This window comes from Tachypleus tridentatus, chromosome 5, assembly GCF_004210375.1.
Source record: "Tachypleus tridentatus isolate NWPU-2018 chromosome 5, ASM421037v1, whole genome shotgun sequence".
Lineage (NCBI taxonomy): Eukaryota > Metazoa > Arthropoda > Merostomata > Xiphosura > Limulidae > Tachypleus > Tachypleus tridentatus.
The window spans coordinates 15506414-15519904 of record NC_134829.1 but is presented as its reverse complement, the minus strand read 5'-3'; the positions used below and the strand labels follow the sequence as shown (position 1 = coordinate 15519904).

At 34.2% G+C, this 13491-nt stretch overlaps 1 protein-coding gene across 1 annotated transcript; it reads right to left on the bottom strand.

The window, feature by feature from the left end:
- Positions 1-451: 451 nt before the first annotated feature.
- LOC143250591 (uncharacterized) lies at positions 452-9284 on the bottom strand. Its single transcript, XM_076501385.1, has 5 exons — positions 9128-9284; positions 5379-5505; positions 2293-2438; positions 1878-2007; positions 452-1007 (listed from the first exon to the last, which is right to left on the bottom strand). Exons 1-5 carry the CDS (start codon positions 9168-9170, stop codon positions 761-763), a joined length of 693 nt encoding a protein of 230 aa, XP_076357500.1. The 5' UTR covers positions 9171-9284; the 3' UTR covers positions 452-760.
- Between the last annotated feature and the right edge of the window lie 4207 nt (positions 9285-13491).

Below are 13491 nucleotides of genomic sequence, written 5' to 3'. Positions count from 1 at the left end.
TATTCAAGCTCTTGTGCTGCTGATGAAACATGAAGGCTATGCATTGAATATATTGTACTTTAAACATCTGAAATAAAGTACCAATCTAAAGATCCAATGTCAATATGTCCCATTCTTCACTGATTTTAACAATATTATTATATGAAGCTAAATTCGTTATGACTGAAAATTATTGTGTTAACAAGTTTAAAGCATAATGATTTTGCTATTAATGACAAAACTTCAATAAGCTATTTGCGCTGTGCCCACGAATGATAAAATTGATAAAAATACTATTTTTCTGCACGTATCTGTGTTATAAATGTACGATCGGTTTTGTATACTGTAAAACAGATTGTTTATATTCCTGTAAAGTTCTTCGTAATACAAGAATAATTTGGAGCAGTGGGACTTGATGACTGATCATTTGCGAGCATAGAGATGTTTTCCTAATAAATCAACCCAACATATATCTCAGGTATGTGGCTTTAATTGGCGTCCCATATACATTTAACCTACAGAACAGATCATATCAAGTATGTTTAGTTTAGTCTTTTTCAAACCATAGAACGTCTGAAGAAGTCTCTTAAGTAAAAACATAAGAAATAAACACGAAAAAAATACAAAATTCTGGATCCTATGATTAAGAATTCTGAATACATAGCTTCGTGGGCTGTCTTCAGAGAACATTCATGTCATTTAGTTCTGGCACTACAACTGCAGAGTTCAGTGAAGAATGTAATGTACATGAATTTTTTTTTTCCTTCTATAAGATAACATTTTAGTCGTACTTAAAGTAGTACAAAAGACGTGACAACACAGACTTCGTTCGACTACCTTTTGGTTCTGTTCCTGATTCCGGTAGGAGTTCCATACATTCCTTATTTTGGGATCCATAACCGCTACAGATGACATCAGGAAGGTGACACACAGCAATTCTCAAGAGCTCCTGAAGAAACTTAACAGCTTCTACTCCACATTGGTCTTCAACTGTTTTACGGACACACTCCATATACCTTTGGTATGTGCTGTAATTTAAACGTACATGTATTTTTCACATTATCTACAGTACAGAAATATTCACAAGTTAAGCTATAGGCATAAAACACAAATATTTCCTATTTCTTCATCTTTGACAAGCAATGAATGTTTACACACATTCTATTCGTAAACTAAGAAATGCTCTGTTGGTTATTTCATTTTGGCAAACATATCACAGGAAAATTAGAAAAAAATTGGTTTTATCTACTGTTATCGAAGGTATTTCCAAAGTCTTTTTCTTCTTTTTTTAAATTAAATGATAAAATTTCCGTGAACAAGACTAATTTGCAGCGAATCGATCTAGTTTGAACTATATAGTTTTCTTCATTACCCTTTAGCCTATAAATTAAAATTGCTACCAAAATATTTTAGCTTCTACGTTGATTCCAATTAGCCGTCACGACCGCTTACGGCTGTAAGGGGACCTTGGGTACTGATACGTCAGTGGTGATTCTTGAGCATATTTTACCTTATAGCGTCCACCTGTTTCTTAAGTAGTCATTTCTAATTCAGCAGTGAAAGACTAGAGAGAAGGCAGCTATTCAAAACAACCCACTGCCAGCACGTGGGCTACTCTAACCAAGTAGAAAGACTTGACCATCACTCTTATAATGCATTCATAGCTCCATAGTGCAGAAAGAAATCAATTTTTTTCTGGTAGTAACGGGACGGGAACCATAAAATTTCCGTTTCTCAATCCAGCTCATTGGAGCAATATATATGTTAACTTGACAGTCTTCAGAAAAATATTATTACTCTGCTTATTTAGCCCACAAGTACAAGAAAATATTAATAACAATAGTTGCTTTTATTTCAGATTATATTTTCTACGTCCTTGTGGTACACATTAAACTCACCAGCAAGTTGTCGCAACACGTTTGTCAAAGGTAGCTACCCCGATCGTATCCAATCCAACCTGTAAGTCACTCAAACAGAGACTGAGGTTTTTCGTAGCTTCATTGAGACAAAAAGATTTCTCAAGATATCCTGAAAAACAGATAAACGACTTTCGTAACAGAATACGTTTGTTGTAGAAGTAATTAAAAAGTTAAACTTATCCATTCGATCAAGAAAGATAGTTTTCATCTTAATAATTTACTTCATACAATGATATCTAGCAATGCGTCAAAAATGTTAATTAATCAAAAAGGTTCTTTCTCCACTTCAGTAAGCCTTTGATCCCATTTAAATTATAACAATTATTAGTAATTTTTAGAAAATGTAAATAATCCTATGTATTAAGAAAGTCAGAAAAAAATTCCAAAAACTTACTCCTTCTGACATCGGTTCCATTAGAACAGTATTCTTTGATCAGTAGAGTCGTTCCTTCACCAACAAAATCAAGTAGTTCTCTTTGGACAGATGTCATGCAGCGTTGTGTATAATTATTGAGGCATTGCTGAGCCTCCTTAATGAATCTAAACAGAGCATAAACTAATATACTTCAATATCAAGCATTAAGAACATTTGCTTTGTAACTCCCAATTCTTGTTTGTCTGTTGTTGCTTTTTATTACAATATACTCCAAACTTTGATTGTAAAAGTATATAGGTTCTTATCACGAAACGTTTACGTACACACATATATGTTGATTATTACACTCGAGAATCTTCTACAGCTTTAATTAATAGGCAGAAACTTTGCAATACAGATTTAACGTTATATGTTATGTACATTTCTAAATATAAATTTAACTTAAACAAAAATCGATATTAAAATAGATATATGTTAGTAAATCCGTCACATCGCTCGCCTTAAAGAATTAAAAATTGGCATTAGAGAAATTTTAACTAAGAGATTATATACATAAATTTACAACAACACATTATGTATAATATATTATTAACGTTGTTGTTTATTATTAAGCCCAAAGGGCTATCTGTGCATTTCTTACTACGGGTATCCAAAACAAGTTTCTTGCTTTATAAGTTCGCAGACATACCACGAGCCACTAGGGGGACTGATTGATTGATTGATTGATTGATTTAGTGTTTTATGGCACAAAGCAGCGAGGCTATCTGCGCCAACTAGGGGGACAATACATTTTAAGAATTATATAACTTCAATAAATTATGATAGTATATAACATAATCAATGCAAATTACTTTATGATAATAAAATTAAATAGCACGTAAGAGTGCATCATCACAAATGTTATCAAGACCTTTGACATGAATTATCTTCAAATCATATTATTGTAATGATGAACTTAATGTGATAGACTTCAGTTTGGTGCCCGATGTATGATTCAAAACGACTGATATTACATAGCAACGATTAAGGTACTTAAAGACGACGTTATGATTTGGAAATGAATTTAATTTGTATATTAATAACATAACAACCGGCGAGACGTAGAAAGAAAAAATCATTTAGTTATCTCAGTAAATATAACTAGGTGAATACAATTGCTGTATTCACATGTACAGAATACACACTTAAATTTTTCAACCACATTAACTCTATACACCCCAATATTACGTTCACCTGTGAACAGGAAAAATACTAACCAAATAGCATTTTTAATATCAAGATCACAAGAACCAATACATAATTCAAAACAAAAATCCACAGAAAAATCACCCTTACTGAATTATACATTCCCTGGGACTCAGCACATAAAACAAACAAAAACTCAACATATTAAGAAACCAAATAAACACAGCCACAAAACTATGCTCACCTGATAAAATTAACGGTGAAATCAACAAAATAAAACAACAGTTCAACAACATCATCAAAGTTCCTTAAAAAAACCGTGGAAAAAAATTATACGCCCACACCTAGACCAACAACAAACAAACAACAATAAATTCCAAGATACAACAAACTACAAAACCTTATACTGCTATATACCATATGTTTCTGACATCAGAGAAAAAATAACCAACATTTGGAGAAAACTTATAACAAAACACAACATTCCAGTGAACACCAAATTTATTCAAAAACCAGGTACAAATCTAAAGTCCGTATTATGTAAAAACTACACTGACAAACACAGTAGCAACATAATTTATAAAATACAATGCAACAACTGCCACGACTTCTATATTAGAGAAACAAACAGAAAAATAGAAACTAGATTCAAATAACACAATAAAACACCTTCACACGTTTTTGAACACTACAAATTAGATAAACACAACATAACCATAGAAAATTCCCAGATACTAAACAAGGAAACAAATAAAAACAAACGCAAAATCAAAGAATCCCTATTTATACATCAACTAAAACCAAAATTAAACCAATATAAAGGAACACCTTTATATATATACTAATTAATAACCTAACATCCAACTGCAAACTCTCTTCGTTAACTTGAAGATGATCTAAGAAGGTCGAAACGTTGTTTTCTGCTTTATTTTAGTAAAAGGGTTCATACCCATATCAACCACCCTAAGATACATTTTTACTTCAAGTGGGTTTCTCGTCATCACTAATATGGTATTTTCTCTTCGGGTGTATTTTACTGAAATAAAGCGTACAGTAACTAACAGCTTCGTTTTGTCTGAGTTTTGAAAAAAAACTGAACAAAAGGAAGTCGTCAGAAAGGAAAATTGTTAATACTGAACTAAGCAGTTATAAAATAAATGAACTGTTTTACAATGCAATCGATAATATTTATCTTAGGTGATACAATTTCTTAAATTTGACATACATGTCTCCCAGTGCAACATTGAAAACTTTCAGTTGAAGGAGTTGTTTTACTTTGTAAGAACCTTACAATTACGTATAAAATCGAAACTTCTTATGTTATGAATTCTTAAATTTTTAAGACTTAACGAGAGATAAGTAAGGTACCCAAAACTATTTTTTTTGTGTAGTTTCAATCGATTTTGTTGTTACCTTTGTTCCATTTTACGGATGAATTGAGTTAACCCACAATACCTCATGAAAGTGAAAATGCTAATTTCCTCAACATTGAGCTCCATACTTTTGGTATGGAATAAGATGTAGTTTTAATTACTAGCTCCTACTTATAAAGTTCGTGTTCAGTGTGAAAGATTCATTTATGTTGGCTCAAACACAATAACTATTTAGACTACAAGATCTGATTCCCAACATTTGTTCTCGGTTTAGGTGATCTTTATCCTTAGTCAAAATAAAATACAGTTTTACTTTTGATTAGAATATTCAAATTTATTCGTAATGTTAAAAGTACAATATTTTAAATGAGGACCAACTTTATGTGCAAACAAACGTGTGAAAACTAGATTTTTATGTAGGTATTTGATCTGTCGCATGTTACTGCCCAGTAGTATTATGTCTTCTTGAATTGTCTCTCGTTTTATTATTATTATTTTAATTTGGAAAATTGCATTCCTTGTTTCATAAACTACCCTTTTACTTACAAGCATTGTCTGTTTAGTTCTTCTTCGGCGTGAGCAAATCCTTCCTTCTGGCTGAAAAATAGCGTAGCAACGCAGATGTCCAGTTCATTCAAGTGACAACTCAGCACTTGGAGATGGTACGGTGTTACTTTGAAATAAATTAATAGTAAATTCAATAACGTATTTTGAAAGCACGCTTATTTGGTATATATTTTAAAGTGAACTAGCTTACTGACTGGTTACTTTTTATCAATAATGAGCAGGTTAATTCTAGAAAATAGCAATTCTTTTCATGTGCAAATTAAAACTCGATTTTTAGTGGCTAAAGAGAAGCATTATCGTAAATGTGTTAGAATAATACAGTATATTGTCCGTTTCACTTCTAGCTCACCATATTTTTCTTGTTTCAGAAGCTAAATTATATTTATATTGATTTTTGTCACTGTTGATAAAATTGATGTTCATGTAATTTTCTTGTACGAGTTCAAGCTTGGTCACAGTGCAACTAGTCATAACCATCCAGCGCCAACTCTCGGGCTACTCTTTTACCAACGAATAGTGGGATTGATCGTCACATTATAATGCCCCCACGGGTGAAAGAGCGAGCATGTTTGGTGTGACGAGGATTCGAACCCGTGACCCTTAGATTACGAGTCAAGTGCCTTAACCACCTGGCCATGCCGAGCCATTTAGCGTTTATAAGTAAGCGCAAAGCTATACAATAGGCTATATCAGCTGAGCCCATCACCAGGTTTTTAGTGTTAAAAGCCATCAAATTTAACGCTATACCACTGATGTGTCAGCCACTATTAATGCCCGTTGTTTCCCGACCAGCCTAAAGAATTCTAGTACTGACCAAAATGCCTTGTTGAACTGACAATATAAAATATAGTGTGGTTCACATAATATTGTACACTCGTATTACTAACCATTACTACAGGTATATAAAAAAAAATCAATTTTGTAAAGACAAATCGGGGTCGAAATATATATATATGTATATATATATATATATATGGAAATCTAGCCAACTATGATAGTATACGAATTTTTTATGCAACAAAATGTATTGAGACAATAAATCAAAACAAAAGAAATGAGTTACTTAAAATGAAAAACAAACAAACCCTATTTTAGTAAACAACTGTAGTTATGTTAGTCTGGGCCTAGCCGCTTTGGAATTATAACGGACGTGAAGGTTTCACAGTACCTTTAGTTAACTCTCTCCCCCTCTTAAATATGTGGTGCATTCCATTTATTTGGAATATTAAAAGCAACAATGAAATGATAACATCACACTTTCATATTTGCAGTAGATTTCCTATGTAGAGAAATTATTTCTGTATATAATTCATTTTTCTTTCTGTTGTTGTTTTTTTGGCAAAACTGGCAAGTTTCTAAATGTTAGATCATAAAAAAACATCCAAATATTCAATAAACTACATATTTTATGCCTTTTTGACTACATAACCAAAGAATGACTCGATAAACGTAATAGAATTCTGCCATAAAGGGCTGGGGTCATATTTTCTTCCACATATTATCTTGAAAATTGTATAGGTAGCGAGCTTATCCAAGAGGTAACATGTTTGTTTTTGCCTTATTCCGCGCTGTTACTGCATACAGCTTTATTATTAATTATAATTACAGGCTAACAAGAAAGGACAGTCTTTTATTCTGTCCTCTTTCTGGTAATTTGCAATGTCATCAGTTATAACTAACGGGAAAGTTCTTCGTATTACGCTTCTGGCGTGAAAAATTTCGCGGTCAATTTCGCATGCATGGTAGGTGACCAGAGAGCTGGAGGAACAGTTTTCGGGAGGTAGATAAAGAAACAAAAAGTGAACCAAGCAAGACAGTAAAAAATCAAACAATCGTTATATTTTTATGTGTTTGATTTTATCACATTTATGTTCTGATATTTCTACGTATTAATACTTTTGAACGTTGTTGAAATAATTTTTTTTATGAGCTAATGACAGCACTTCATTATAATACAGAACCCCCACAAGTGGAATGCTAGAATCCGGGTTTCGATACTTGCGATGGGCAGAGCACAAGTAATTCATTGTTTTGGTTCGTGTTTAATTTTAAACAAACAATTATTATAATTCAAGTATCCACATAAACTATTTAATATTATGCTTTTAAAAATAGTTAAAGTTTGATGATTATCATGAAATAATTGTTTTCAGTATATGATTATACATTCCCAACAATTAAGTAGTTTGAATGTTAAAAAATGTCTTAAAACCCATTTAATTTTTGAAAAAATGTCCTTATAAGTGTGATTTAGTGATTGTATGCCTAAAAAAAGTGTTAAGTTACCAGTGACATAAAAAATATACTCGGGAATTACGATTTGTTTGTTTGTTTGTTTCGAATGTCGCGAAAGCAACACGAGGGCAATCTGCGTTAGCCGTCCCTAATTTAGCAGTGTAAGACTAGAGGGAAGGTAGCTATTCATCACTACCTATCACCAACTCTTGGGCTACTCTTTTATCAACGAATAATGAGATTGACCGCGACGTAATAACATCCCCACGGCTGAAAGGACGAGTATGTTTGGTGTGACGGGAATTCGAACCCGCGACCCTCAGATTACGAGTCCAACGCCCTAAACACCTAGCTACGCCGGTCAGCAATATGGTCACTTTATAACTTCTGGTGACTTTACGTGAAAGGGCCAATGCTGAGAATATTTCTTTACAGGGACCCGGCATGGTCTAGCGCGTTAAGGCGTGCGCTTCGTAATCTGAGGGTCGCGGGTTCGCGCCCGAGTCGCGCTAAACATGCTCGCCCTCCCAGCCGTGGGAGCGTTATAATGTGACGGTCAATCCCACTATTCGTTGGTAAAAGAGTAGCCCAAGAGTTGGCGGTGGGTGGTGATGACTAGCTGCCTTCCCTCTAGTCTTACACTGCTAAATTAGGGACGGCTAGCACAGATAGCCCTCGAGTAGCTTTGTGCGAAATTCCCAAACAAACAAACAAACAAAAGCAACACGATATTCAGGAATGGATATATCTTACACAACGTAACTTTAACCTTATTTAGCTCAAAAGACGACACGTTAGTGACAGATTTCTTTCGATGATCTCGTCAGATGAAACTCTGCCAAAACACATGACTATCGTCCCGATATAATCTAGATTTTGGCAGCTGGTAAATGTTTTAGTAAACTGTATTAGTTTTTATTTTAATAGCATACTGCTTTATTTAGTATTACAGCTGTTTTGTTTTTACCAAAACGACCTTGAACTACTAGTAATTCATAAAGTCGAAATACGTTCATAAAAAATATTAATATTTAAATACATTCTCTCTCCCCATGCTTCTAATGTTTATCTATCTTATTATATATCTATCATATTTCGATTATACTTTCATATTTGCTTGTAATGATAAATAAAGAGGATAACCAATTATCGTTTTACTTTACAAATATGGCATGACATTGCACAAGATTATCATAAGACTTTGGATGTTAGAAAAGTAAAACCTTATGCTCTGCGCGTCTTGATGCCTTCTATCACTGCATCTTATATTTACAACAGTGATCACTAAGGTCAATAAAAAGTCTTTATGAAGTCACTAAGCATTTATAACTGTATGTTTGGAATTTAGATCTAAGCATAGGGTAAGCAATTTACAAAGATAACTGAAGAATGCAACACTTCTTTATGCACAACCTAAAGGGTGTAAAAAGAAAAGCTTACTTTCATATCAACAATTACAAAAATAACAAAGAATACTTAAGGTTAGAACTTACCAGCTATCAATATCATTTCTAAGAGGTGTAGATTACTGGTCATGACAAATTATTTCTAAGGTATCAAAACTCACTCTAATATCAAAGTAGTTTTGTGGATGCTGTTACAGCACTAATCTAACTTCTGTAACTTCACGGTATTTATATATCGACAAAAAAACTGGTTTGTTCATCTACGACGTCACTAGCGACACGATTAGATATGTTTCAAGTAAGTGTAATATAAATGTTTGGGTAAAATTCGCTTGTATAAAAGTGTATAATTTGTGTACAATAAGACACATTTTTCACCTTATCTTCCCGAATAACATTATTAATTCACGCTCATGATAGTACTTAATTTACATGGGGAAACTTCATTTTTTTTTCTTCTGTAATTACTACTGGCAGCCTGTTGTAACCATGCCAAAGCTTCAAGGACCACATTGTATATATTCGATTGCGTAAACAACAATGTATGAAAATCGCTCTCTTGAAATTAATTCATTAGTTTTCTCTTATTATAATAAGTACAGTATTTTATACAACATTTTGTAGGATTATGATCGAAAACTAATGTGTTTAAAATAAAATACGGATGCTAGTATCACCATGTTTTGAGGTTAAAACTGTAAACCGTTAGTTCTGAGAATTAGTGGTTCTCGTAATTGAAATACAAATAACAAGGCCGTAAAAACTAAAATTAAACATTCGTCTGTATGAGTGATGACTATTTGAAGCGCAATCTTTTAAAATCTGATTTTATAATAGCGTATCTTTTACACTACTAACCGCGAAGTTGGTTTTAATTAGATAATAGTTTAAAACTAATTACGTAAGTCTTTCTTTTTTCAGAAGTGTTCCCTAAATTATACTAAATTTATATTTTTATTATTGAACACTAAAAACAATTATTAATATGACCCGGCATGACCAGGCACTCGACTCGTCATTTGAGGGTCGCAGTTTAGTATCCCCGGTCACACCAAACATATTTGCCCTTTCAGCCGTGGGGGCTTTATATAATGTGACAGTCAATCCCTCTATTCGTTGGCAAAAAAGTACCCCAAGAATTGGCAGTGGGTGGCGACGACTAGCTGCCTTCCCTCTAATCTTACTCTGCTAAATTAAGGATGGTTAGCGTAGATAGCTCTCGAGTAGCTTTGCGCGAAATTCAAAACAAACAATTCTAATTAGCTTCCTATTAAGATAGAAGACGTTAAGGAAGAGTTAAGTACACAAAACATAAAACACATTTCAGTTGAGCGTATAATTTCAAATATTACTAAAAGACCCACAAACCTAATCAAAGTAGTCACAGACAACAGCCAGGATATTACACAATTCATAAATAATGGTATCACTATGTGGTATCATAAGTACACAGTGGAACAAACAAAAACACCAGCAGTGGTTGTCACACAGTGCTACCAATGCCAAAGGTTTGGACATGTAGCAGCAGCATGCCAAGCAAATGCGCGTTGTGTGGGCTGTGGGGAGAATCACCACATTACACATTGTACAAAACAGAACCCCAAACCCAAATGCTGCAATTGTGGGGAAGAACACACGGCAAATTATAAAGGTTGCCAGAAATATAAATCCATAAAAACACACTTATACGAAATTAAAAATCCCAACATGAACAAGCCGCCACCACCACGAACAATTAAGGAACCCACACCTACCACTCCAGCACCACAAAGTACAACTACACAGACAAACACATACGCTGCAGTGGTTAAAAATTCATCATCCCGACAGGAAAACCATTACCAAGTGAAGAGGAAATACCAAAACCACCTAAAAATACACAACCAACAACAATTGAAACAACATTGACATCTGCCATAACTTCCACCTTCTCGGAAATAATGGCAGAATATACAAATCCCACAAACACCAACAGTCTCACAGACATAATTGTTAAAATCATATTGAAAACATACACAAATTCTTGCCGCAAATTTTAACCTCCATCATAAACTCTACTAGACATGGATAACTTCACAGTTCTACACATCAATATCCAGGGTGCTCTTGCTTCCAAGAAACATGAGATTGAAGATACAACAAGCTCCATAAAACCTGATGTAATCATAATTAGTGAAACTCTTCTGTATAACTACCATAGATTTAAATTAAACGGCTACTCTACTATTAGACATGACAGGAAGGATAATAGAGATCCAAACAGAGGTCTTTTATTATTGTATAAGACTGAACTTATAGTTCAGGAACTTACTATCCCTTCCAGTAATGAATCTATAGTTATAAATGTAAAACGCAAAATCAGACAGACGTTACTGTGGCGGGCATCTACTGCTCGCCTAGTACAGTTATAGATGTAAATCTATTGAATATATTGTATAATAGCAACTGTAATCTTATTATTATCGGCGACCTAAACAGTAAACATATAGCATTCAACTGTCGTTGCTCAAACGCAAATGGCAAATTACTTTATCAATTTCTGGACGAATCAAACATGACTTTATTAAACGATGCAACACCGACACATATCTCGTACGCACATGGCACCAGTGAAATACTGGACTTATGCCTGTGTTCGTCAAATATGAGTCGCAAATTCGTAAATTTTCATGTTGGTCACGATATAGATAGTGATCACCTTCCAGTTTGGTGTATCTTCAATCTCACCCCCCACTTAAATAAAATCATAGTGAGAGACCAACTGAACTACAAAAAAGCTAATTGGCCAGTTTTCCAAACTATATTAAATGAAACCTTACCTCCAGAAGTACTACATATTGCCGCGGACGCATCAGATATAGATGCATACTGTCATATCATCTCTGAGTGTCTAAAACATGCAGCCAACAGTTCGATACCGAAACAAAAACACTTCACAACAACTCATTCATGGCAACCACATAAAGATATAATACACTTAATTAAAACAGACGTATACTCCGCAGACAGTACATTCAAAATCGCAACCCCACACTTAAAACTCAGATAAACACAATAAGAAATAAAATACGAAACTTAATCAGACAACAGAAACAAGAAAACTGGGACACCTTCTGTTCCGATCTAAATCATAAAACTGATCCTAAACAATTCTGGACACATTTGAAAAGATTTACAAACACAGGAACAACAAACACAGTATATCCACCACTGGAACTGGATGGAGAAACAGCATACACTAACACAGAAAAAGCCGAGATATTTAAAAACACCTAGAAAACACGTTCAAAACACATCATGAACCAGACATGAACAGATACTTTTATAATACAGTCACAAACTTTATTGACCAAAACAGAAGCATTTTACACCTAAATTTCCAGTCAACAATATTACACACCAAGAAAAACAAAAGACTGGAGCACTCATCAACTGGTAAAACATATCACTGTTACAGAAGTAGTAACTGCTATTAAAAACACAAAAAACAAAGCTCCTGGAGAAGATGGTATTCAAGCTATCCTCCTAAAACAAGGCACTCAGAGATTATATGAACACCTAACAGCGTTATTTAATCTCTCACTATCAGCTGGATATATCCCCGTTTCTTGGAAGGAAGCAATAGTATTAATGTTCCAGAAAGAAGGAAAGTCAGCGAATAAACCAAACAACTACCGCCCGATTAGCTTAACCAGTTGTATTGGCAAAGTATTAGAGAGGATAATTAGTAATCGTCTGTCAGTTTACTTAGAAGAAAATTCAAAATTACCAGAAATTCAAAACGGATTTCGAAAACCGCCAAACTACAGACCACCTGATTCGACTTACAGAATCAATTACCGACAGCTTCAACAAAAAAGAATGCACTGTAGCTTGCTTTCTCGACATTGAGAAAGCATTTGACACAGTGTGGCATAACGGCTTAAGACATAGATTGCTTGAAATGGCATTACCCCAGGAAACTATTCGCTGGCTGTCCAACTTCCTGGATAACAGAATGTGTAAAGTAAATGTAAATGGGGCCCACTCAGGGTCCTTTTCACCCGAAGCAGGAGTCCCGCAGGGAGGGGTTGTTAGCCCTATATTATTTATCATGTACGTGAGTAATATGCCTCTGTCGGACCTAAATTTAGGTTATGCATCATAGTTCGCTGACGATGTAGCAGTCTGGAAAAGTGCCCCCACTCCGTCAATAGCAGCAACGAACCTACAACCAGTCCCAAATAACATCGAAGAATACTGCCAGAAATACAGAATCAAAATTAATATTCCAAAACCCAAGTCATAGTATTCAGCAGACTGAATAAGCTGAAAAAGATCCACCAAAACTCTATATGAATGGATCACTTTTACTGACTGCTACTTCTGCTAAATTTCTAGGTCTAACCTATGACTCAAAATTAACGTGGCTACCACATATTAAAATGTACTGATACGAATCTGGAAAGAGC

Bases quoted from the DNA above. Each gene is read 5' to 3' on its own strand.
- LOC143250591 (XM_076501385.1), bottom strand. From the start codon at position 9,170: ATGACCAGTAATCTACACCTCTTAGAAATGATATTGATAGCTG. The intron at 5,506-9,127 runs GTAAGTTCTAAC...TTTATTTCAAAG, and splicing joins AGAAATGATATTGATAGCTG to TAACACCGTACCATCTCCAA. The intron at 1,008-1,877 runs GTGAGTTTAATG...TTTAAATTACAG, and splicing joins CGTGTTGCGACAACTTGCTG to CACATACCAAAGGTATATGG.